General features: G+C 45.7%; 1 protein-coding gene across 1 annotated transcript in view; it reads right to left on the reverse strand.

Annotated features, from left to right (window-relative positions):
* The window catches only part of ca12 (carbonic anhydrase XII), a 57150-nt gene extending 42397 nt beyond the window's left edge, over positions 1-14753 (reverse strand). The window contains exons 1-2 of the mRNA XM_072282220.1: positions 14515-14753; positions 14030-14050 (exon numbers count right to left, since the gene is read on the reverse strand). Of these exons, the coding sequence (XP_072138321.1) occupies positions 14030-14050; positions 14515-14575 (82 nt within the window). The 5' untranslated portion in view covers positions 14576-14753. The remainder of the gene's footprint in view (positions 1-14029; positions 14051-14514) is intronic.
* Positions 14754-27780: the final 13027 nt, after the last annotated feature.

A 27780-nucleotide genomic window follows, 5' to 3' on the forward strand; every position in this document is an offset into this window, starting at 1 on the left:
ACTTCTAATGCCCTTACAACCATCCTCAAATGTGTAGACCAATACTGCGTAAAGTGCAGACAGACCAAAACTCTATACGAACTTGCTAAAAATATGCAAAAGAAAGTGAAAGTGGAAGAAATGGTCAGCAGATCAGGTGGTATCAGTAGAGAAAACAGAGTTCATGATTCAGGTTATTAACCCGAAATGATTTCCTTCTAACTGATGTTAGCTGACCAGAGTTCTCAGCACATTTATTATTGTTGTGTTATTTATCATTTACACTACCAGCTGTGTCTGGATCACAAACAGCTTCCGTTTCTCCAGGCAACCACTAAATCCATTTGGTCCATTGTTTGGAAAACACACAAAAATCACTCGATAAGATAAGGGTATTGCAATTCATAGTGTTGATGAAGTTGTTTATAGCCATTCCCAGCCTAGTTACAATGGTAGACAATCAGGAGGTCGTGCGCTCAATGGCTGACAATGAGTGGATGTCATATTTTTTTCGGCACAAGCAATGAAAAAGGCAGCCTGCATTCTTAATGGACAGTGGTGTCTTATTACTCCCGGGAGGTTACCTGTAAACAGGTTTCTTGTTTAAGAATGATAATCCTTTGAATTTAATAATATTTATGGGAATTCATTTGTGTGAGCAAGGTGTACACGAATCGGCCATTTGTAACACAAGCAGAACCTGTACAGGAGACGGTTCAGCCCATCCTATCTGGACTATAGACAGAGATGCTCACTGTAGCCCCTGAATTTTTGTCCGAGTCCTGCAGGGTTTCATCGCACTCCACTCCACTCCTCACTGAAACTGACTCTGAAATTGTTCTCCACAACTTTCGTCTCGTCACCTGCGGAGTACCGTCATGAAAGAAAAGAGACCTTTGCTTCTGGATCACGATACCAGTGTGCATTGCCCAGCCCCACACAATGGAGTCGATCTTCTGCAAACAGCAATCAAAGCTTGCAGGTCCGGCCACGGCACCAACCAGTGGGCAGTCCCCAGCCCTGGGCTAGGATTTCAGCCCACAACACGGCGGGTGACACACTGGCACAGCTGGTAAAGTCTCTGGCTCACAGGTACAGAAACCTGGGTGCAGGGGGTTGGTTTACGGAGGCATCCCTCAGACGGGAGGGTACGGAGGAGTGTGACCTGAGCAGTCCCGGTGAATGAGTGGCACAGCTGGCAGAGCCTCGGTCTCACAGCTCCAGAGACCTGGGCTTAGCTCCGATGGTGGGTGCTGTGTGGGGACTAGACCTCCTCCCTACGAGTTTCCTCTGAGTACCATGTTTCCCACACTAATTCCCCCTCCCACCAAGTGTCCAAGTGCTTCTCAAAGACACTATTGTACCTCCCTCAGCCACTTCCTCTGGCAGCTAGTTCCATCCAGTCACCACCCTCGGCAGGAAACAGTTGCCCTTCAGGTCACTTTTAAATCATACCCCTCTCACCCTAGATCTATGCCAACTAGTTTTTGTTCTCCCCTACCCTGGGGAAAGACTAATGATTCACCTTATCTAAGCTTCTCATAATCTTAAACACTCCTGTCAGGTCGCCCCTCATTCCAAGGAAAAAAGCCCTGGTCTGAGCAACCTTTCCCTACAACTCCAGCCCTCTCGTCCTGGCAACATCTCCATAGATCTTCTTTGCATCCTTTCCAGTTTAACCACAGCCTTCCTGTAGCAGGGTGACAAAACCTGTTCACAGTAATCAAAGTGTGGCCTCACCAACTGCAGCATAATATCCCATCTCCTATACTCTGTGCTCTGCCTGATGGCCAGTGTGATCAATGCCTTTCAGGCACCCTTTCTAACTGCAATGCCACTTCAGTGAGCTGTGCACTTATACTGCTGGTTCCTCTGTTCCATTATATTCCCCAGTGCCCTACCAATATATTCCCCAATGCCCTACCAATATATTCCCCAATGCCCTACCAATATATTTCCCAATGCCCTACCAATATATTCCCCAATGCCCTACCAATATATTCCCCAATGCCCTACCATATATTCCCCAATGCCCTACCAATATATTCCCCAATGCCCTACCAATATATTCCCCAGTGCCCTACCATATATTCCCCAATGCCCTACCAATATATTCCCCAATGCCCTACCAATATATTCCCCAATGCCCTACCAATATATTCCCCAATACCCCACCAATATATTCCCCAATATCCCACCAGCATATTCCCCAATACCCTACCAATATATTCCCCAATGCCTTACCAAAGTATTGCAAGTTCCAGGCAGATTAGACTTTACAAAATGCATCATCTTATAATTATCTGTACTGAAACCCATTTCCTTAACTAATCGAGATTCCTCCCGAATCTACAGTAACCTTTATTTACTATCAACAAAACTTCCTAATTTTGTACCATCTGCAAATTTGCTGATCAAGCCTTGTGCATGCTTTTCCATCAATAACAAATACTGAGGGTCCCATCAGATTACCAGTCCTGTGGCATATTACTAGTCACCAGCCCCCATTCTGAGAAATGGCCTTCAACCTCCACCCTCTGCTTCCCACCTCTGAACCTTCTCCGAAACCAACTAGCTAGCTCTCCCTGATACCCCAACTCCCAGACCAGATTTAATTGAAATGTTTCATTGTGCTTAAATATGCTCCTTTTTAAAAATATTTACTTTTTGAAAATAGATCCAAAGTTATTTGCACATTTGTCAGGATCACAGCCATGCAAGCTGTCATTGGAGTGACACGGGGTTGGGGGGGGGGGGGGGTCTATCTGTCTCTGACTCTGGGAGTGGGGCCACACCAGCTGTGAGAGAAGTCTGCTGTTTGTGCTGTATGCAAGTGTGCCAATGTGAGTCTACTGTTTGTGCTGTATGCCAGCCTGCCAATGTGAGTCTGCTGTTTGTGCTGTATGCAAGCGTGCCAATGTGAGTCTACTGTTTGTGCTGTATGCCAGCGTGCCAATGTGAGTCTACTGTTTGTGCTGTATGCCAGCGTGCCAGTGAGTCTACTGTTTGTGCTGTATGCCAGCGTGCCAATGTGAGTCTACTGTTTGTGTTGTATGCCAGTGTGCCAAAGTGCTGGGAACTCGGCTTCAATGAAAGAATGGGTCAGACGAGCACAGAGCACAGACAAACAAACTCAGGGCAGTCACGTCCAGACCCCAGCACTGCCAGTCTAGAGTGTAGAGACCAACACTGCCTCGTGTATTACACCAGGAGCCACCAGAGGGACGGAGTGGATGAAAGCTTGATAATAAGAAGCATTACTGAAGATACATCCCATAAGTTCCTGCCACCTTAATTCTCTGCCACACTCCCACTCTGGGGCCTTCAGGAACTGTTATAACAAGGGCTAGCATAAAGAACTTCATCCTTCCAGCAGACACAGTGCCACCTTTCAGATTCAATACCGAATTCTCCAAATTCAGCCACCTCACCTTCCCTCCCTGTATTAGACCCAGCCATTTCTGCCGTAAAATTGTCTCCTATATCAGCTCATTTTATCCATCTCCGCAAGTAAAGTGCACCCCACTGGTCAAGTCATACAGTCCTGACGAAGGGTCTCGGCCTGAAACGTCAACCGTACTCTTTTCAATAGATGCTGCCTGGCCTGCCAAGTTCCTCCAGCATTTTGTGTGTGTGTGCTTGGATTTCCAGCATCCGCAGATTTTCTTTTGCAGGTCATACAGTTCTGCCTTATGCAAATCGTATCCCTTGTCTTTGTTCTCTCCCCCAACCCACAAAATTGTTGGACGATCTCTACAACTTATCGTCATGGCAGCCCTGGCCTCATGCAATCAAAGACTTTTTTACCTGGAGTTAACTGCAATTTAAAATTAAACGTTTAGTCCTAGCTGCTTATCATCTGTTCTTTACTTCTACCTGAAATTCTGCAGATCTGCCTGAGGCAGCTACACTCTACATTTGAATCCAACAATCTTTAGGAGTAATGACTCAAACTGCCACTGCAGTGGGTTAAGAAATGGCCTTTCTTAAAGTTCCCAGTAATTCAAGCAGTCAAGGTAACTGGACTTCCTGTGTTGTCTAGAAGATGTTTCACCACTCATCTGAGAGGCTTCTTCAATTCTGATCTACGGTGGGTAGTTTTCCAGCTGATAAACTGCGTTGTTTAAATGTCTAGCAATCACATGAGGGTCATTAAGAGTCATAGAGGTAATGAAAAGGTCATTAGACATCTTTGCATGAACGGAGATGTGAAAAGTTGTGGAGACTCCAAGGTAGAAATGTTGGGACTGCATTGAAACTAGCTGATAGGTGGTGTCGTACCCACCCCCTCTGTTCAGGGATGGGTTTTCCAGTTTGACAAAGATGGCTTCTTTGGTTATCAGTTTTTAAATTGATTGCAGTGAAAACCCCCCTCAATCTGGAAGGGCCATCTGGGTTGGGTTCAGAGAGGGAAAAAGGACTTGGGGGCTGGCTCGAGGAGTAGTAGTTGGTGGCACTGGCTGTGAATGGTGTGGGGATCTTGGGAAATAGTGCAGGTTCAGGTTGGGGTGTGGATCTGGAAAAGGAACCGCAAATGGAGGGTTCAGGTGAAGGCAGGAGGAGGCTGGAAGGAAGTTGAATCCAGATCTGGAAAACGGAAAAAGAAACATAATATTGGAATGATTTCAAGTGATGGAGAGGAGGGGATGGATATCTTGGAAAAAAAGAAAGAAGACCAAGGTACTTTTTAAAATTTGAACCGGAACAGCTGCCCTCCGTCAATCCCATTAAATTAACTACAGAACTAAAAACGGCCATGGGGTATATAGATTGTGCTTGTACTTTAAGAGGAGGGAAGGTGTTAACTGTGTGTAAGGATAAAAAGCAGTGTGAGAAGGCATTACGATTGAAGACTTCATATGGCAAAAAGATAATGTCTATGTTGCCTAATGATGTTGAGGTGTTAGGGGTGTTATAACAGGTGTTCCCGTGGAGATTTCGATAGAAGATATTAAATCTCATCTGTTGGGAGGCAAGGTTAAGGAGGTACAAAGGTTGCAAGTAGTCAGAAATGGGGAAAAGGTGGATAGTTTATCTATTGATATGTTTTGATGAAGTGAAGCTCCCTGATAAAGTTAGTTTGAGATATATTAGTTATTGTGTTCAAGTTTACACTCCATCCCTGCTTAGATGTTACAAATGTCAGAGGTTTGGGCACGTTGCAGCAGTATGTCATGGGAAACTAAGATGTAGTAAGTGTGGTGGGGAACAATATGAAGATTGTGAAGGTGTAAAGTTTAATTGTTCTAATTGCGGAGGAGACCGTGGTGCAGCTTATAGAGGATGTGAATGCTAAGAAGGCGGCTGAAGTTCAAAAGGTTAAAGTACAACTAGGTGTGTCTTACGCAGAGGTTGTGCAAAAAATTAAACCAAACATTGATAAAGAATTATCAGTCAGAGAACAGACTGTGAAATCAGAGGCTATATGTTAGCATCATACTTTTCTTACTAAAGATACTTTACTAGTTGATAAAATGCAGTTTGAGATGTTCATAGCGGATGTGCTGAATTGCTCAGATGCTCAGACATCTAGTCACACTGAGGCAATTAAAAATATTGTGAAAGCTGCTGAAAAGTATCTGGGTATAACAGGTGTTATGTAGGAAGCTGTGAATGAAGCTCTAATGGGTGAAGTTTCTATATTTCAGTCTCCTTGTGAAGGTACATAATGGGCATAAGAATATTAAAGTGGAATGCGAGAAGCCTGATTCCCAAAGACTTTAAGAAGTTTGTTTCTGATTTATCAAATCCACCTGATATTATATGTATTCAGGAAACCTGGTTGTTACCACATTTAAGTTTTTCTTTGCAGGATTATGCTGTAATTAGGCGTGATAGATTAGTTGGTAGAGGGGTGGTGTTACAAATTTTATAAGGAAAGGGATGGGACATAGAGTTGTGGATGTGAATGAAGTATGTGAGGCACTCGTAGCAGAAGTATTTGATTCAATAGGTAGGGGTATTAAAATGGTAAATTTTTATGACCATCGTGGAAAGCTCGCGATTGATTTGCTGGAAAGTATATGTAGTTCTAGCTCACTAAGGGTTGTATGGTGTGGGGATTTTAATGCACATAGTTCACTGTGGGGTTGTTTGCAATATGATGGTAATGGTTTAATTGTAGAATTTTTAGATGTTTCACATCTTGATGGGAAGGGTATGAAATTTAATGTTTATAATAGTTCTGAAACTGCTATAGATTAACTTTAGTTTCAAACCTTCTGGCTGGAGTGAGTGGGATGTCATGGGAGATGAAACGCTGGGAAGTGATCATTGTCCTATATTTATAAGCTTGAATTTGCATTTATATAGGGGACAGGGGGCCACTTCTAGAAGGTGGAATTTTAGTAAAACATATTGGGAGAGGTTTAAGGTTTTATGTGATGAATGTCTATCAGGGCTGAATGTTGAGGGTGATGCGGAATCTGCAATGAAAGGTTATGTCACATTATTCATCAAACTGTGGTGGAAGTGATTCCTATTAAAAAGGGCATTATAATAGAAGAAAGGCTGTACCATGGTGGACTGAGGAGTGTGCAGAGGCAATTAAGGTGAGAAATAAGGCCTTCAGGAAAGTTAAGAAGCATCACTCTCCGAGTGACCTTATTGGGTATAAAAGGGCACAGGCCATGGTGAGGAAAGTAGTGAAGGCTGCGAAAAAGGTTTACTGGAGGTCATATTGTGATAGTATTGGAAGGGGTATTATAAAAAGATGTTTGGGGAATGATTAAAAACTGGGGAGGGGGACTCATAGGGCTAATAACATTGCAGTATTGACGGAAGAAGGCAATACAATTGTTACTGAAACAGAAAGTTGAGTTACTGGTTCGGTCATTTGCTGCAATTCATAATCAAGATAACTTAAGTGACGAGCCTAAACAATGTAGGGATGAGTTTCTAGGTGAATACCCTGATGTGTTGGAAGCTAGCTAGACCATTGATAGTATTAGTAACGTAGAGTTTTCTTTGTCTGAATTTATGAAAGCTATTAACAGTACAGGTCAGATGGCTCCAGGAAAGGATGATATGTATTATTGTATGTTTAAACATATGGCTGACAACTCCCTTAAGATAATGTTAAAATGTTTAAATCATAAGGGTTTAGATGGGGCAGAGTTTGTTAAGTGTGTCCAGGATGGATTCTTGTCACAGTATGTGGACAGGCCAACAAGGGGGAATGCCATACTAGATCTAGTACTAGGTAATGAACCGGGTCAGGTCACAGATCTCTCAGTGGGTGAGCATCTGGGGGCCAGTGACCACCGCTCCCTGGCCTTTAGCGTTATCATGGAAAAGGATAGAATCAGAGAGGACAGGAAAATTTTTAATTGGGGAAAGGCAAATTATGAGGCTATAAGGCTAGAACTTGCGGGTGTGAATTGGGATGATGTTTTTGCAGGGAAATGTACTATGGACATGTGGTCGATGTTTAGAGATCTCTTGCGGGATGTAAGGGATAAATTTGTCCCGGTGAGGAAGGTAAAGAATGGTAGGGTGAAGGAACCATGGGTGACAAGTGAAGTGGAAAATCTAGTCAGGTGGAAGAAGGCAGCATACATGAGGTTTAGGAAGCAAGGATCAAATGGGTCTATTGAGGAATATAGGGAAGCAAGAAAGGAGCTTAAGAAGGGGCTGAGAAGAGCAAGAAGGGGGCATGAGAAGGCCTTGGTGAGTAGGGTAAAGGAAAACCCCAAGGCATTCTTCAATAATGTGAAGAAAAAAAGGATGACAGGAGTGAAGGTAGGACCGATTAGAGATAAAGGTGGTAAGATGTGCCTGGAGGCTGTGGAAGTGAGCGAGGTCCTCAATGAATACTTCTCTTCGGTATTCACCAATGAGAGGGAACTTGATGACGGTGAGGACAATATGAGTGAGGTTGATGTTTTGGAGCATGTTGATATTAAGGGAGAGGAGGTGTTGGAGTTGTTAAAATACATTAAGACAGATAAGTCCCTGGGACCTGACAGAATATTCCCCAGGCTGCTCCACAAGGCGAGAGAAGAGATTGCTGAGCCTCTGGCTAGGATCTTTATGTCCTCGTTGTCCACAGGAATAGTACTGGAGGACGGGAGGGAGGCGAATGTTGTCCCCTTGTTCAAAAAAGGTAGTAGGGATAATCCGGGTAATTATAGACCAGTGAGCCTTACGTCTGTGGTGGGAAAGCTGTCGGAAAAGATTCTTAGAGATAGGATCTATAGACATTTAGAGAATCATGGTCTGATCAGGGACAGTCAGCATTGCTTTGAGAAGGGAAGATCGTGTCTAACAAGCCTGATAGAGTTCTTTGAGGAGGTAACCAGGCATATAGGTGAGGGTCGTGCAGTGGATGTGATCTATATGGATTTTAGTAAGGCATTTGACAAGGTTCCACACGGTAGGCTTATTCAGAAAGTTAGAAGTCATGGGATCCAGGGAAGTTTGGCCAGGTGGATTCAGAATTGGCTTGCCTGCAGAAGGCAGAGGGTGGTGGTGGAGGGAGTACATTCAGATTGGAGGATTGTGACTAGTGGTGTCCCACGAGGATCTGTTCTGGGACCTCTACTTTTCGTGATTTTTATTAACGACCTGGATGTTGGGGTAGAAGGGTGGGTTGGCAAGTTTGCAGACGACACAAAGGTTGGTGGTGTTGTAGATAGTGTAGAGGATTGTCAAAGATTGCAGAGAGACATCGATACATCGAAGTGGGCTGAGAAGTGGTAGATGGAGTTCAACCTGGAGAAGTGTGAGGTGGTACACTTTGGAAGGACAAACTCCAAGGCAGGGTACAAAGTAAATGGCAGGATACTTGGTAGTGTGGAGGAGCAGAGGGATCTGGGGGTACATGTCCACAGATCCCTGAAAGTTGCCTCACAGGTGGATAGGGTAGTTAAGAAAGCTTATGGGGTGTTAGCTTTCATAAGTTGAGGGATAGAGTTTAAGAGTCACCATGTAATGATGCAGCTCTACAAAACTCTGGTTAGGCCACACTTGGAGTACTGTGTCCAGTTCTGGTCACCTCACTATAGGAAGGATGTGGAAGCATTGGAAAGGGTACAGAGGAGACTTACCAGGATGCTGCCTGGTTTAGAAAGCATGCATTATGATCAGAGATTAAGGGAGCTAGGGCTTTACTCTTTGGAGAGGAGGATGAGAGGAGACATGATAGAGGTGTACAAGATATTAAGAGGAATAGATAGAGTGGATAGCTAGCGCCTCTTCCCCAGGGCACCACTGCTCAATACAAGAGGACATGGCTTTAAGGCAAGGGGTGGGAAGTTCAAGGGGGATATTAGAGGAAGGTTTTTTACTCAGAGAGTGGTTGGTGCGTGGAATGCACTGCCTGAGTCAGTGGTGGAGGCAGATACACTAGTGAAGTTTAAGAGACTACTAGACAGGTATATGGAGGAATTTAAGGTGGGGGCTTATATGGGAGGCAGGGTTTGAGGGTCGGCACAACATTGTGGGCCGAAGGGCCTGTACTGTGCTGTACTATTCTATGTTCTATATTTGGAGTTTAGGCCATCTTCCCTCCTCATGGAAAATGGCAGTAGTAGTGCCTATTCTAAAACCTGGGAAACCCGTCAGATCCTTCTAGTTATAGACCAATATCATTAACACACCATGTGTGTAAACTTACGGAACATATGGTAATAGAGTGCAAACAACAGGAATTCTGCAGATGCTGGAAATTCAAGCAACACACATCAAAGTTGCTGGTGAATGCAGCAGGCCAGGCAGCATCTCTAGGAAGAGGTGCAGTTGACGTTTCAGGTCGAGACCCTTCGTCAGGATTAACTGAAGGAAGAGTGAGTAAGAGATTTGAAAATTGGAGGGGGAGGGGGAGATCAGAAATGATAGGAGAAGACAGGAGGGGGAGGGATGGAGCCTAGAGCTGGACAGGTGATTGGCAAAAGGGATACAAGAGGATCATGGGACAGGAGGTCCCAGAAGAAAGACAAGGGGGGGGGGAACCCAGAGGATGGGCAAGGGGTATAGTCAGAGGGACAGAGGGAGAAAAAGGAGAGTGAGAGAAAGAATGTGTGTATAAAAGTAAGTAACAGATGGGGTACAAGGGGGAGGTGGGGCATTAGTGTAAGTTAGAGAAGTCGATGTTCATGCCATCAGGTTGGAGGCTACCCAGACAGAATATAAGGTGTTGTTCCTCCAACCTGAGTGTGGCTTCATCTTTACAGCAGAGAAGGCCGTGGATAGACATGTCAGAATGGGAATGGGATGTGGAATTAAAATGTGTGGCCACTGGGAGATCCTGCTTTCTCTGGCGGACAGAGCGTAGGTGTTCAGCAAAGCGGTCTCCCAGTCTGTGTCGGGTCTCGCCAATATATAAAAGGCCACATCGGGAGCACCGGACGCGGTATATCCCTTGTCCATTCGTCCCCCCCATCCCTCCCCACTGATCTCCCTCCTGGCACTTATCCGTGTAAGTGGAACAAGTGTTACACATGCCCTTACACTTCCTCCCTTACCACCATTCAGGGCCCCAAACAGTCCTTCCAGGTGAGGCAACACTTCACCTGTGAGTCGACTGGGGTGATATACTGCATCCGGTGCTCCCGATGTGGCCTTTTATATATTGGCGAGACCCGACGCAGACTGGGAGACCGCTTTGCTGAACACCTATGCTCTGTCCGCCAGAGAAAGCAGGATCTCCCAGTGGCTACACATTTTAATTCCACATCCCATTCCCATTCTGACATGTCTATCCATGGCCTCCTCTACTGTAAAGATGAAGCCACACTCAGGTTGGAGGAACAACACCTTATATTCCGTCTGGGTCGCCTCCAACCTGATGGCATAAACATCGACTTCTCTAACTTCCGCTAATGTCCCACCTCCCCCTCGTATCCCATCTGTTACTTACTTTTATACACACATTCTCTCTCTCACTCTCCTTTTTCTCCCTCTGTCCCTCTGATTATACCCCTTGTCCATCCTCTGGGTTCCCCCCCCCCCACCGTCTTTCTTCCCGGACCTCCTGTCCCATGATCCTCTCGTATCCCTTTTGCCAATCACCTGTCCAGCTCTTGGTTCCATCCCTCCCCATCTTGTCTTCTCCTATCATTTTGGATCTCCCCCTCCCCCTCCCACTTTCAAATCCCTTACTCACTCTTCCTTCAGTTAGTCCTGACCAAGAGTCTTGGCCTGAAACGTCGACTGTACCTCTTCCTAGAGATGCTGCCTGACCCCCAGCATGTGTTCTAACAGGTGATAAGAGTCAAACCACAGATACTGATCTGCGTGGGTTGGTTTCCTGTAAACTTCAATAGCAAGATGTCTTTGATAAGAACTGCACAGTCTAAAAAGGTCAATCTATTGTTCTTCACACCTCATGTAAATTTGATGTTGTTATCCACCCAGTTGATGGATTCTGTGAAGGCTTGCACCTCATGGGTTTTGATCTTGACCCAGTTGTCATCCATATACCTGAACCAATGACTGGGTGATGTTCCATGGAAGGTGTTCAAGGCTGTCCTTTCTACTTCTTCCATGAACAAGTTGGCTACAATAGGAGGCACCAGTGAGCCCATGGCACAGTCATGTTTCTGCCTGTAGAAGACCTGTTTGTATTTGAAATAGGTAGTGTTGAGACAAAGGTTGAGTAGAGTACATACCTGATTGGAGTCAAGTGTGGTTCTACTGCCCAAGGTACTATCCTGACATTGTCATTTTCTTACTGTCTTGATAATTTCTGAAGTGGGCACAGATGTGAACAAAGATGTAACATCATTTGACACCATGGTCTTGTCCGTATTCAGCTTCAGGTGCTGAACTTTCTCAACAAAGTTGGAATCTTGGATGTGGTGTGCAGTGTTGCCAGCCAAAGGAGTGCGAATGTGGGAAGATGTTTCGCAATGTTGTAAGTAACAGAAATATCACAACAGTCTGAGAGGGACTCTCTGCTTGTAGATCTTGGGGAGTCCGTACAAGGATGGGATGGCTTCTCCTGGATAGAGGTAGTGATATAGGTCCTGATCAATGATGCTGTTTTTCTCTAAATGTTGCAAACAGTCCATGATCTTCTTGTAGCTGCTGGTAGGATCCCCATTAAGTACTTCATTAAGAAGCCTGTATACTTTGTCTCGGTGATCTGTGTTGAGAACAATGGTATACCTACCTTTGACGTAAGATGGTGATATTGCAGTCCTTTTTGAGCAGTATCAGTTCCCTCCTCTCATCAGCTGAGGTTGGATGGAGGTGCTTTGGCCAAGGCAGCAGAGACTTTCACCCCAAGTTGTTCTGCTTCTACTGCGGATAGATGATACAGTGGCTGGGATGAGGTCCACCACTGGGGTGACAGCAAAGTTTAACCCTTTTGCAAGGACTTCAGTCTCTGGTTCTCCATCAGGCAGGTGGGTTTCTCCGGGTGCCCCAGATTCCCAGGATCCACCGGAAAGTTAATTACTTACTGAACATGGTAAAATAGTCAAACAAGAGTATAGGTGGATATAAGAGAGAAAAAGCAGGAAGGGTACCAGAAATTAGGGGAGGGGAATAAAATGTTGAGTGGTTCTAATGTCTTAAAAACTTGTTTTCTTACGTGACTATGTTAGACAGACATCTACAACACATTACAGGCCCTTTGGCCCACAACGTTGTGCTGACCACCTAACCTGCTCTAGAAACTGCCTAGAGTTACGCTACACATGGCTCTCTATTTTCTAAGCTCTACGTACCTATTTAACTGTCTCTTAAAAGCCCGATTGCATCCGCCTCCACCACCGCCGCCCGCAGTGCATTCCAAGCACACACCACTCTCTATGTGAAAAACTTGCCCCTGACATCCCCTCTGTACCTGCTTCCAAGCACCTTAAAACTATGTCCCCTCGTGTTAGCCAGTTCAGCCCTGGGGAAAAAGCCTCTGACTATCCACATGGTCAATGCCTCTCATCATCTTATACGCGTCTGTCAGATCACCTCTCATCCACCGTCGCTCCAAGAAGTTTTCCTTTCTCGTTATTTTGAATGGGTGTGTATGTTCCTGCATATCGGCCCTGGAGGAACGACGGCTCGTTTGGCTGAATCCATGTATGGTTTGAACGGCAATTAAACTTAATTTGATTTGATGTAATTGACCAGATAGGTCTCCTGTGCAATAATAAATTAACCCCACAACTACCACAGTCAGGTTCAGGTGAAGACAGCGGTCTTGCACACACAACGGGAGCAAGGCGTGATTATAGCTAATCATTGAATGACTTTTGGGTTAATTGTCTAGCTCACAGTCAATTATACACTCACTGACATTTGCAGATTATGAAATTCATGCTCCCACAACCTAGACAGCAATTCTCTCACACCGAAGCTACGCCTGTGATTATCGGAAGGCAGGAAGCTCCAGCAAATTACCCCACGTGCAGCACACTTTGTCAACGCGGTTTAAATTGGAGCAACACACATCAAAGTTGCTGGTACCGCCGTAAAACAAGATACAGACAGAAAGTTGCTGGTGAATGCAGCAGGCCAGGCAGCATCTCTAGGAAGGGATACAGTCGACGTTTCAGGTCGAGACCCTTCGTCCGGATTAACCCCCGGGTTTAAATTGGAGCTCGGCCGGCCGGCGTGCGTGCACCGCGGGTTTGGCCAACCAAGTGATGGGGGAAAAAGGCGGGCTGGTTCCACTCCCCCCACTCGCTGGAGAAGAGAGGAACTGCGCCCCGCTCTCGGAGCCTTTGTAAAATAACAACCTTAGCAATGCGAAATAAAGTTTGGGAAAAGCTGGAAACATTCGGGAGGTCAGGTCGCTTTGTGGCGGGAGAAGGCTGCCGACGCGTTGCCGGGGCTGACGAAAAGGCAAAACCTGTTCTCCCTACAATGGTCACGGAACGAGGAAAGAACTAACGAACCGACTCCACCTCTCCCTGACGGCCCAGCCAGTGTCCGTGTTTACTGTTCCGGCTGGGTCCCGGAGGGTTGTGAAGGAGATAAGAGGACAAATGTCCCCAGGGCTGCCAGACGCCACCCCCAGGTTTTCCCGGCACCCGCTGGACTGTCCGGGCTGCGACGCTGGCTCTAGGGCAACCTCCAGCGAGAAAACAAGTTTAAAAACACTTACCGGTGTAGCTCCACGTGGTATCTGCAATAGAATAAATAAATGCCAGGTCAGACCATGAAGTCTGGTACTGCCCCGGGCTGGGAACGCGCTGCTTCCTTCCCCCTTCATTCTTTCCTTTTCCTACCTCCTTCCATCTCTTCCGCCCTCCCTCATTCTCCTACCACCCCTCCCTCTTCCTCCTCCCGTTTCCCTCAATATCCCCCCTCTCTCCACCCCCTCCCTCACATTTTCTATTTCACCCTCATTCTTCCCCTTATTTCCATCTCTCCCCTTCCCCTCCCTCTTTCTCCTCTGCCCTCTTCCCGTCCCCTCTCCTGTCCCTCATGTCCCCTCGTACCGTCTCTCCCCGTCCCCTCTCCTGTCCCTCATGTCCCCTCATACCATCTCTCCCCGTCCCCTTCCTCCCCCAGTCCCCCACCCCCCCCCCCAGCCAGTGACGTCCAACCGCGGACGCTTCCCCGGTCTCCACATCGCCAAAGACCCACCTGCGCCCGCCCGCCGGGAGCTGATCCCGAGAAGGAGGAAAAGGAAAGCCCCCCGCCTCATTGCCGTGGCCACCACTGCTCACTGTCGGGATTCGCAGAGTTTCGGTGCAAGTACTGAAGCGAGTGAACCGCCCTCGGCTCCGCTCCGCCCCGTCTTGGAGGGGAGGGAACCTGCGCCCCGACTTAAACTGGTCCCTCTGAACATTTATCGTCTCCTCACTTTTTCCTTCCCTCCCTCACTCAGCCCTCTCCACTATTGTTCGCTCCGCTCCACCCCTCCTCTTTCTCTCTCCCCCCTCCCCTACCACAAGGTGATCAGGGAGTACGAGCGACCACAGGGGCGATGTTCCAGAGCCCAGCGGCTGTCAGAGTTTTCCGAAACCGATTCTCCGGGCCGAGACCGGGTTTTGGAGTCGGCTCGAGGAATACTGGAAGGACAGTTATTAAACAAAGCGTTCTGTTGGTCTACAGTCCGGGACGGTTTGAGATGTGGCTGTCCGTCAGTCAGAGGAAACACGACCCGCGGTCAAACAAACCGCGCCCGGCTGTCCGTGTGGAGACAACGGGAAGTCTCGATTTCTTCCCTATTTCTCTCTCCCACTCTCCATTTCTACACACACCACTCGGCCCGTCAAGACAATGCTAGCTCATGACCAACCTTGTAACTTATTCTCCCCATATTCCCGTCAATGGGTTCTATGAACTTCCCCTCACTTACTCCCCAGGGGTAATTTACAGCGGCCAATTAACCTGTCCGCCCACACTCCTTGTTGGGGTGAGGGAGGAACCCAGAGCCGTCACAGGGAGAACATACAAACTCCACCAGGGACGGAATCGAACTTGAGTCGCCCAGCCCCACATAGAAAGCAAAGCAGCATGTTCCACCTCTGGTGCTGGGACAGTCCCAGCACCAACCCTGTGGCTTGCACCGGCGTCTATAGCAACCCGTTTGAATTGTACTTGGGTAGGCATTGGGAAATGAATTTACAATCTGGTTTTGATAATGGACTTGGAGAGTCAGAGCAAGTTTCAAATATTTCCATATTAGGTATTCAGAACGAGTTGCCCACAGTACAGTAATAATTGTACAGATTGATCCCCAAAAAATTACACTTGTCACGGTAGCATTGTTTGCGCAGATATGCAAATATTAGACATCACTTCCCCGGCTATAGGTGAACTCATGATAGAGCCTAATGGCCGAGGGTAAGAATGACCTCATATTGCCCTCTTTGGAGCTGTCTTAGTCTATTAATAAAAGTGTTCCTCTGTTCAGCCAAGGTGTCATGCAGAGGGTGAGAACTTTCAGCAGGAAGTTCTTGGCCTGAAATGTCGGCTGTACTCTTTTCCATGGATGCTGCCTGGCCTGCTGAGTTCCTCCAGTATTTTGTGTGTTGCTTGGATTTCCAGCATCTGCAGATTTTCTCTTGTTTGTGATTGAATAAACCAATAGTTTGGAATCGAATGACCTTGCCTGGTGCCTCAGGGCTGGATGTGTCTGTACCTATGCCATCTGCCCCCACCCCTGCCCCGGCCCCGGTAGCCCTTCTCTGCCACTGGTCCCACACCCCTCCTGCCACTCTCCATTTCCAACATCCTTTGCTCCCGCCAGATTGACAAACTCGCTTTCTGCTCCACCTTCACAAAAGTAGTACTGTGCAAAAGTTTTGGGCACTCTGGCTCTGTGTGTGTGTGTGTAAGACTTTTGTATCATATCTGTAGGCAACTCTTACCTGAATACCTAATATGGAAATTCCTGGACATTGTAGCATAGTTAATTCCTTACAATAGCTCATTTAATACAATACACCCATCTTGTGGGAGTGTGTAACTCGAATAATTACATTTAACTCCTGGTTTAACTAACGCGCGCGCACACACACACACACACACACACACATTTTATATTTATATATATCTCAGCATGATGCTGATGTTTCTGTAAGAAATATATATATATATATATATATATACACACACACCTATGATTTCCACTGGTGCAGAAAACTAACCTGTCTTTCTTGCTCTTCTCATTCTGACAGTGTCCCTGACCTGAAATGTTAACTGTTTCTCTCCTCACAGATGCTGCCTTACCTGCTGAGATTTCCTGCATTTCCTGTTTCTATTTCAGTTTTCCAGCATTTTGTGTTATGATTGTCATGCATAACCTTTGCTTTTTCAATCGCTAGTTTATAGCACCTGCAACTTGGGTAACTCTGACCGACCAGCTATGCCAGTGAAAGTCTCACAATCCCACAACTTCAAATTTAGATTCTCCAACCACACAAAATGCTGAAGAACTCAACTGGTCAGCCAGCCTCTATGGAGGGGAATAAACAGTTGTTATTTATTTCCCTCTACAGATTTGGGGACCACTGGGTTGAGGACCTTTGCACTGTCTGTCACAAAAGGCAGGATCTCTCTGTGGCTACCCATTTCAATTCCCATTCTCATGTGGCTATCTTGGCCTCCTCTTCTGTAAGATGAGCCCAAACTCAGGTTAGAGGAGCTGTCTGTCTGGATAGTCTCCAACTTGATAGCATGAAGAACTATTATCCAATTTCCCCTCTTTCCCTCGCACTTTCCCCATCCCCCATTCTGGTTACCCTCTCACCCCTTCTCTTCTCCTCATCTCCCTCTTGTTCATCTCTTCTTTCCCTTTCTTCTATGGTTCATTGTCTTCTCCTATCAGTTTCCTTTTTCAACCATTTACATCTTCCACCTATCCCCACCCCCACCCAGTCACCTTTCCCCCTTACTTGCCTCTACACCTCCCCCCACCTCTTTATTCTGGTAGGGGGATCCTACCCTTCCCCTTCCTTCCCAATCTTGATGAAGGACCTCAACTTGAAATGTTGACTGTTTATTCCCCTCCATACATGCTACCTGATTGTTTGAGTTCCTCCAGCATTTTATGTGTGTTGCTCAAGATTTCCATCATCTGCAGAATCTCTGGTGTCTAGATTCTCCAAAGCTTATTTGCAGTACTTCTCAAATCTTGAGCAAGCAGGGGCAACAAAATATAGGTATCTCCAACTCCACCATTCTGATTTGGATATACACTCAATGACCACCTTATTAGGTACACCTGTACATCTGCCTGTTAATGAAAATATCTGATCAGCCAGTCATGTGGTAGCAATTCAATGCATAGAAACATTGACATGGTCAAGAGGTTTAAGATCAGAATCAGGTTTAATATCACTGGTATATGTGGTGTTCCTGAATCATTCAGTGTATGCCTTCATGCTTCTGTACTTCCTTCCTGATGATAGCAATGAGAAGAGGGTCTGTCCTGGGTGATGGAGGTCCTTGATGATGGACGTTGCCTTTTTGAGGCATCACATCTTGAAGATGTCCTGGATACTATGGTGGCTGGTGCCCATGATGGAGCTGACTAAGTTTACAACTCTCTGCAGTTTATGTTGATCCTGTACAGAGCGCCCCCTCTCGCATTCCAGACAGTAATGCAGCCAGTTAGAATGCTCTCCAAGCTAACAAATGTGGAAATTTGCAAGTGATTTTGGTGACATACCAAATCTTCTCAAACTCCTAATGAAATATAGCCATCGTTGTACTTTCTTTGTAGTTGCATCGATATGTTGGGTCCAGGTTAGATCCTCAGAGATATTGACACCCAGGAACTTGAAATTGCTCACTCTTTCCACTTCTGATCCCTCAATGAGGACTGGTGTGTGTTTCCTCGACTTACCCTTTCTGAAGTCCACAATCAGCTCTTTGGTCTGACTGATGTTGAATACAAGGTTGTTGCTGCGATACCACTCAAATAGCTGATATATCTTGCTCCTGTACGCCTTCTCATCACCATCTGAAATTCTGCCGATAGTTGTATTGTCTAGTCACACCCCATCATGAGTGTAGAGGGAGTAGAAAGTGGCCTAAACACACATCCTTGAGGTGTGCCAGTGTTGATTGTCAGTGAGGTGGAGATATTATTTCTGATCTGCACAGATTGTGGTCTATGATTAGGAAGTCAAGGATCGAGTTGCAGAGGGAGGTATAGAGGCCCAGGTTCTGGAGCTTTTTGATCAGAATTTTAGGAATGATTGTGTTAAATGCTGAGCTGTAGTTAATAAACAGCAGCCTGACATAAGTATTAGTATTGTTCAATTGGAGTTCAAACCGAACATCAGAATGGGGAAGAAATGTGACCATGGAATGATTATTGGTGCCAGATAGGGTGGCTTGACTGCAGAAACTGCTGATCTCCTGGGATTTTCACACACAATAGTCTCTAGGGTTTACAGAGAATGGTGCAAAAAAAACAATCAGTTCTGTGGGTGTAAACCTCTTGTTAATGAGAGAGGTCAGAGGATGATGGTCAGACTGGTTCAGGCTGACAGGGAGGTGATAGTAACTCAAATAGCCAAGTGTTACAACAGTGGTGTGCAGAAAGAGCATCTTGGATGCACAATAGATTGAACTTGAAATAGATGGGCTACAGCAGCAGAAGACCACGGACATACAGGAGGGCTAATAACGTGGCTACTGACTGTGTGTCACCATCGCTGGGTCTGAACCCTGGAACCATCTCCTGAAGAGCCCTCTGGAAGCACCTCCACCAGAAAGGCTGCAACAATAATACACCACCAATTTCCCAAAGGCGACCAATAGCAGCCTCGTTGTGAAAGCAGGGTGAGAGAGAGACATGGGATGATCCAGCGTCAGAATACAAAGGCAATGGTCTGTAGGTATGCCCAAATGACTGGTGGACTCTTAACATCAGTAGCCCTTCAGGAGCCATTGGCAAGTTGTAGGATCCTGGCCAATCCCTGATCAGCTGCTGTGATTGTAAATGCTGGTAAGCTGGGGTGGGGGATCTGCTGAAGGGATTTTGAGCTACCTGTTCTCTCTTCTGGCCTGCTGATAGGTGGTGAGAAACCTCCAATCTAGACACATGCAGGATAAGCAGCGGTAGCAGCAGGCAGAAACCTCCAACAGCCAGTCATGAAAGTTGAAGGCAGTAGATGGTCAACAGTTGCCTCTGTTCTGCTGACTGCCTCTCTAATTCATCCTCAGAATCCCAGGGGTCATCACAGGGAGAAATGAGAAAGAAAGACTGCCTTCAATGGTGCTGAGTTTGAGATTGTTGAGAGCTTTAAAGATCCTCAGAGTGAACATTGCCAATAGCGTGTCCTGCTTCGATCACAGCCAAGGAAGCTCGTCAGTGCCTCTGCTTCCTCAGGAGACTAACTTGCCATCCATGGCAATGAATTAGGAGGAACTGTCTGTTCCTTGTTCCTCCTAAGCCTCGCCAGTTTTTTATCAATACGCCATAGAAAGCACCTTTTCTGGATGCATCATGGATTGGAACGGCAACTGCTCTGCACGTGACCGCTAGAAACTCCGGAGAGTTGTGGACGCAGATGAGCTCAGCGCGGAAACAATCCTCCCCGCCGCGGACCCTGTCTGCACTTCTCACTACCTTGGCAAAGGAGCCAATATAGACAAAGACCCCACCCAGCCCAGACTTTGCCTCTTCTACCCTGACCCATCAGGCAGAAGAAAAGCCTGAAATCTCAGGGACAGCTTCTCTTGTGCTGTAATAGGCCGGTCCCCTAATACCATAAGAGGGACTTGAGCTGACAGTCCACTTCGTTATGATGTTGCCTGCCCGGACAACACTTTGTCTGTGACTGTAACACTTCATTCTGTGCTTTGTTACCGCTTTACCATGTACTACCTCAATAAGACCGTAAGACACTGGAGCAGAATTAGGCCACTTGGCCCTTCCAGTCTGCTCTACCATCATGGCAGATTTATGTATTTATTGACATGCCAGGCAGAACAGGCCCTTCGGCCCAATGAGCCGTGTCACCCAGCAACCCCCAATTTAACCCTAACCTAACCATGGGACAATTTCCAATAACCAATAAGCCTACTAACCAGTACGGATTTGGACTGTGGGAGAAAACTGGATCTCCTGGAGAAAACCCATGTACTCCACATGGAGGATGTACAGAATCCTTACAGAAGATGTTAGAATTTAACTCCAAACTCTGATGCCCGCAAGCTGAAATAGCATCACGCCAACCACTATCCTACCGTGGCACCCAGTATCCCTCTCAACCCCATTCTCCTGCCTTCTGCCAGTAACCTATGATGTCCTGACTAACCATGAGCCTGGCAACCTCTGCTTTAAATATACTCAGTGACTTGACCTCCACAGCCATCCATGGCAATGAATTCCACAGATTCACCACCCTCAGGCCACAGAAATTCCTTCTCACCTCTGTTCTAAATGGATGTCACTCTATTCTGAGGCTGTACCCATTGGTCCTAGACTCCACTACTACAGTATAAGAAACATCCTCTCCATATCCACTTTGTCTCAGCCTTTCAGTATTCAGTAGTTTTCAATGAGATCCCCCTTCATTCTTCTAAACTCCAATGAGTACAGGCCCAGAGCCATCAAAAAAAACACTCCTTACGCATAAACTCTTTCATTCCCAGAATCATTCTCACAAACCTCCACTGGACCTTCTCCAATACCAGCACATCTTTTCTTAGATAGCGGTCCCAAAACTGCTCACATTACTCCAAGTGTGGTCTAACCAATGCCACATAAAATGTCAGCATCACATCCTTGCTCTTATATTTCAGTCCTCTTGAAATGAATGCGAACATTGCATTTGCCTTCCTTACTATTAACTCAACCAGCAAGTTAACCTTTAGGGAATCCTGCACAAGGGCTCCCAAGTCCTTTTGCACCTTGGATTTTTGAATTTATCCCTACTTAGAAAATAGTCTATGCCTTTATTCCTTCTAGCAAAGTGCACATCCACTCTGTCTCAGCCTTTCAGTATTCAGTAGTTTTCAATGAGATCCCCCTTCATTCTTCTAAACTCCAATGAGTACCGTGATGGGTCTCATCAGCAAGGACGATGAGTCAGCATACAGAGAGGAGGTGCAGCGGCTAACAGACTGGTGCAGAGCCAACAACCTGTCTCATAATGTGAACAAAACAAAAGAGATGGTTGTTGACTTCAGGAGGACATGGAACGACCGCTCTCCGCTGAATGTCAATGACTCCTCCGTAGAGATTGTTAAGAGCACCAAATTTCTTGGTGTTCACCTGGCAGAGAATCTCACCTGGTCCCTCAACACCAGCTCCATAGCAAAGAAAGCCAGCAGCATCTCTACTTTCTGTGAAGGCTGAGAAAAGTCCATCTCCCACCCCCCCATCCTCACCACATTCTACAGAGGTTATATTAAGAGCATCCTGAGCAGCTGCATCACTACCTGGTTTGGAAATTGCACCATCTCGGATCGCAAGACCCTGCAGCGGATAGTGAGGTCAGCTGAGAAGATCATCGGGGTCTCTCTTCCCGCCATTACAGACATTTACACCACACACTGCATCCGTAAAGCAAACAGTATTATGAAGGACCCCACGCACCCCTCATACAAACTCTTCTCCCTCCTGCCATCTGGCAAAAGACACCAAGGTATTTGGGATCTCACAACCAGACTATGTAACAGTTTCTTCCCCCAAGTCATCAAACTCCTCAATACCCAGAGCCTGGACTGACACCAACCTACTGCCCTCTACTGTGCCTATTGTCTTGTTTATTATTTATTGTAATGTCTGCACTGTTTTGTGCACCTTATGCAGTCCTGGGTAGGTCTGTAGTCTAGTGTAGTTTTGTGTCATTTTACGTAGTTCAGTGTAGTTTTTGTATTGTTCATGTAGCACCATGGTCCTGAAAACGTTGTCTCATTTTTACTGTGTACTGTACCAGCAGTTATGGTCGAAATGACAATAAAAAGTGACGACTTGAATAGCATTCACTTCTCTACACTCTACTCCATCTGCCAATTCTTTGCCCATACTCCCAATTTGTCCAAGTCCTTCTGCAGAATCTCTGTTTCTTCAACATCACCAGCCCCTCCACCTATTTTTGTATCATCTGCAAACTTGACCAGAAAGCCATCAGTTCCGTCATCCAAATCGTTGACATATAACGTGAAAAGAACCGGATCTAATACTGACCCCTGTGGAACACCATTTGTCACTGGGGGCCAACAGGAATAGGCCCCCTTTATTCCAGCTCTTTGCCTCCTGTCAACCTTCTACCCACGCTGGTATCTTTCCAGTAATACCATCCTCTTAAGCAGCCTAATGCACGCACCTTGTCAAAGACCAGCTGAAAATGGTCTTATGGTCTTATAAAATCCAAGTAAATAACATTCATTGACTCTTCTTTGTACTGTTGTTCTGCCTGTTATTTTCTCAAAAAATTCCAACAGTTTTGTCAGGCAAGATTTCCCCTTAAGGAAACCATTTCGACTTTGACTCAATGCACAGTTGTATAAAAAGATCTGTATGGATGGCGTGCAAGACATGTTTTTCATTGTAACTCAGTACATGTGACAATAATAAACCAATTTACCAAATGTACTTCAACTTTGACCTTTAACAGGCTCTTTACATGCACACGGGGGCAGACGGGACCTTGGTTTAAACATCTCATTGCCTGTGTGCCGGGTTCAAACTCCAGGCCACTGGTGTGTTGCAGCATTGGAAGTGCCGTTCCTGGATGAGATGTTAAACTGTCCTCAGAGATGAGAATGATTCCAGGGCTCTATTAAAGTGACACAGCTTCCCTCAGTATCACGTCAATATTTATTCCCCAGAGAGTACTGAAGAACTTTGCTCACCAACTGGCTAGAGTGTTTACTGGTAACTTTAACCTCTCACTTTGGCATCCTGAGGTATCTACCTGCTTCACCCAAGCTTCAATTATACCAGTGCCTAAGAAGAAGGTAGTAACCTGTCCCATTGACTATCATCCTGTAACACTTACATCCACTGTGATGAAGCGTTTTAAGAGGCTGGCAATGAAATATATCAAATCCTGCCTGAGGAGTGACTTGGATCCACTCCATAAACACGAAAAAGATCTGCAGATACTGGAAATTCGAGCACCACGCGCAAAATGCTGGAGGAACCCAGCAGGCCAGGCAGCATCTATAGTGAGAAGTAAACAGGTGGCCATTTGGGCCGAGACCCTTCATCAGGACTGGGAGAGAAAGAGATGAGAAGCCAGAGTAAGAGGGTGGGGGGAGGGGAGGAAGAAGTACAATGTGGTAGGTGATAGGTGAGTTTCAAGAAGGGGAGGAGTGAAGTAAGGAGCTGGGAAGGTGATTGGTCCACTGGCTGCCTCCAGCAGTTCAGATTCAGATTTATTTATCATGTGTACGTCGAAACCTGTGGTGAAATGCGTTGTTTGCATTAACAACCAACGCACGCAAGGATGCGCTGGGGACTGCTTATTGTTTTGCTCCAGATTCCAGCGGCTGCTTTCTCCCTGTCTCCTAATATCCTGGCGAACCTCCTCTTCACTCTCTCCGGTATAATGACATCCTTCCTAAACACAAAGGGCACAGACACACGGTAAGAGGCGAGAGATTTTAAAGAGACCTGAGAGGTGACCTCTTTACACAGGGGGCTGTGAGTACCAGGAATGAGCTGCCAGAGGAAGTGGTCGAGGCAGGCACAATTGCAACATTTCAGAGGCATTGGGGGAATGGAGGGATGGACTTGGAGGGTTCTGGGCTGAATGCAAGCAATTGGAATTACCATGGTCAGCATGGACCAGATGGGCTGAAGGGTGTTTTTCCACGCTGTACTACTCTATGACTCCAGTGCGGTAAGTAGAACTGTACATAATAGTCCAAGTTCAGCTCAACCAGTGTTTTGTAAAGTTGTAACATCAAATCCCAACTCTTCTACTCTATGGCCTGACCTATGTAGGCAGACATGGCATGCACCTTCTTCACCATTCTATCTATCTCTGTTTGCACTTACGTGGAACTCTGGACGTAGATCCTTCTGTTCATCAGGAGTCATCAGAGCCCTGGCACTTATTGTATTTGTTCATCTCCTATTTGTTTTTCCAAAATGTGCCGCCTTGCACTCATTAGGATTAAATTTTATCTGTCAACACTTCACCCGGCTTTCTGCCTGTTTTATACCCTGCTGCAAACTTAGACAATGTTCCACCTTATCCACAACACCACCATTTTTTGTGTCATCCACGAAGATACTTCCACATACTTCTCCCATTTGAGATGGCGCTGGGGAAGCACAACAACTTCTTGTCGGTAGCAAATAAAAATAACAAAACTATTAACCACTTGATTAATAACACTTTTTCTGGATCACTGAAATCGGTAGCCTCTAACTTCCCTTTTGGAGTTAAGCTTTTGAACCACCCATACAACCTGGCATTTCTGCAGTGTGAACTAAAGTCCCGAAGGTTGTGGTGTACAGGCCGAATCGAGGCAGAGCGCCTCAGGCCCAAAAGTGTATCAAAGCAGTAGGCCCCAGGTCCGAGAGCAAGGAACAACCTGAGGTTTGATCAATTTAAGCACCAGGCCAAATTGGAAAGGTCAGGGAAGAGCTGAATCGAGGTGGCAGGGCCCAGGCTCAAGAGCACAGTGAAGCAGTAGGGCCCAGTGCAATAGCAGGGAACGACCCAAGGTCTGGACGGTTTAAGCACCGGGCCAGATTGAAAAGGTCAAGGTGCCATGGCCAGAGGTGAGAGACAGGTCCATTCAGCTCGCTGCTCCATGAGATTTACTCATCTTTGTGCTGAACTGAGGCCGTGGCCTGCGACTAATGGGTTCCTGGACTGGCTGCAGTGATGACTGGCTTCGAGCCTGTGGTCTTACTTTAGTGAACCAGAGTTGTTTGCTTGCTTTTGTTGCTTGCTCAATTTGTTTTTGGGTGCTTGACGGAATTCTTTTTCTTAATGAGTTCTTTCTTTGTTTTGTGGATGCCTGTAAGGAGATGACTCTCAAGGTTATTTATAGCATACATACTTCGATAATAGAACAAACTTTGAACTTTGAACATTAGCTACCAAATCATTGATATACAGTATATCACAACAGCATAGTTCCCAACACCAGTCCCCAGCGCTGGGACCTTTGCCCATTTGGTGTGGTTTTTCATTGATTCTGTTATGGTTATCATTCCATTATGGATTTGTTGAGCATGTTCACAAGAAAATGAATCTCAGGATTGTGTATGGTGACATTTATGTACTTTGATAATAAATTTACTTTGAGCTTTGAATTTTATAACACACCGTTTGTCAAGGACTCTAATCAGGAAAAAGCAGCATTCCTTCACCACTTTCTGCCCCTATTACCAAGCCAATCGTGGATCCAATTAACTAATTTGCTTTGCCTTAACCTTCTGGATCAGCCTCCCATGCAGGACCTTGTCAAATTCCTTACTAAAGAACTGAATCAAATTAGTGCGACAAGATTTCCTCCTCATAGAACTACGTTAACTATCCCTGATCAGTTCCTGCTTTACCAAATTTACGTAATTCCTGTCCCTTAGAGTTTTCTACAATAATTTCCCTACCACTGACGTAGGCTGATTAGTTTAGAGTTACTTTGCTTATCCCTGCTGCCCTTCTGAAATAAAGCAGCAACATTACCTATACTTCAGCATTCTTGTGGCTCACCTGTGCCTAACAAAGATGCTAAAATCTCCATTAGGGCCTCAGCTATCTCCTCCTTTGTTTCCCATAATATTCTGAGACAGCTCTCATCTGGCCCCAGGGATCTATCTATCATTTCTTCACTGTAACAAGACAAAGAGCTTTCACCATTCACTAAGTTTCAATTGGGTCACCCCTCATTCTTCTAAATTCCAGTGAATACAGGCCCACAGCCATCAAAACCTCTTCATATGACAAGCCATTTAATCCTGGAATCATTTTCATGAACCTCCTTTGAATCCTCTCCGGTTTCAGCACATCCTTTCTAGGATAAGGGGCACAAAACTGCTCATAATACTCCTAAGTGAGGCCTCACCAGTGCTTTATAAAGTCTCAACATTATATAATGCTTTATATTCTAGTCCTCTTGAAAAGTGTACAAGATGATGAGGGGCATTAATCGTGTGGATAGTCAGAGGCTTTTTCCCAGGGCTGAAATGGCTAGCACAACAGGGCACAGTTTTAAGAAGCTTGGAAGTAGGTACAGAGGAGATGTCAGGGGTACGTTTTTTACGCAGAGAGTGGTGAGTGTGTGAAATAGCCTGCCAGTGATGATGGTGGAGGTGGATACAATAGGGTCTTTTGAGAGGCTCCTGGATAGGTATATGGAGCTTAGAAAAATAGAGGGCTATGGGTAACCCTCGGTAATTTTTAAAGTGAGTACATGTTTAGCACAGCGTTGTGGGCCGAAAGGCCTGTATTGTGCTGTAGGTTTTCTATGTTTCTATGTTTCTTGCTCCAGACTATCAACATATTTCTCCCTGAACTCACTATCATCCATGTCCTACTCTTGGGGAATACAGATAAGAAATATCCATTTAGGACCTTGGTGTCTAGGCCAAGATTAGCTCTTTGATCCCTAAGGGGATTGACTTTTTCCCTGGTTACTTTCTTGCTCCTAATACCCATATACAATGATTTAGGATTCTCCTTAATCTCACCTGACAAGGATATTTTTGTGGCCTTGTTTCCTAAGTACTCTCCTACACACTCTAAATTCCTCAAGGAATTCTCTCCATCCTAGCCTTCCATTGTAATGTCCTCTTTGCACCTGTGTGGGGAGCCAGAGAGCACTGGGCTTTGAGGTTTTTAGAACACCTGAATTCGTTAATTGCTGTTTTACGAGAGTCGTTAATCGTTTAAGAGTTCCTTGTGTTTTTTCTCGAGCAACTTGCTCTTTGTAATGTGATCTCCTGGTGCTTTCTGTTTAAGCTTTTTAAGTTTATTTTGATGGGCTCAGGGATCCTGTGTTATTTGTGCTACTTAAGTGAATGCCTGATTAGCCCTAATTGTGGGATCCTAGTTTTGAGAATGTGATGGCTCGTAGCATCACTCAGCTGACCCACCGATGTTCTGTCCGAGTTCACATGAATTGATCACCGTCTCTACACCAGAGTCCTTCTCTGCTCCACACTTGGATTCCAACACTGCTAGTGCACATCTATTCCTATAATGTCCTTCCTTTGCTCCCCATCAAATCTTGATTAAACTTTGTCTTCTACAGTTCCCCAGTCAATCCTAACCCAAGCATTCTGGTCATAAGCTCTTCCTAACTCTCTTTTAACAGACTCCTAAGTTATCAGATGTTGTTTTATCCCCAAGCATCTGCTTCCAGTTGACTTTCACCAGGTCCTCTCCTACACTATCGAAATCAGCCTTTCCCATCTTAGTTTATCCCTCTCCAGAACTATTTTTAAACCTACTGATTTTTGGCTATTGGTCCCAA

Source organism: Mobula birostris, chromosome 18 (assembly GCF_030028105.1).
Source record: "Mobula birostris isolate sMobBir1 chromosome 18, sMobBir1.hap1, whole genome shotgun sequence".
In the NCBI taxonomy this organism is placed as follows: Eukaryota; Metazoa; Chordata; class Chondrichthyes; order Myliobatiformes; family Myliobatidae; genus Mobula; species Mobula birostris.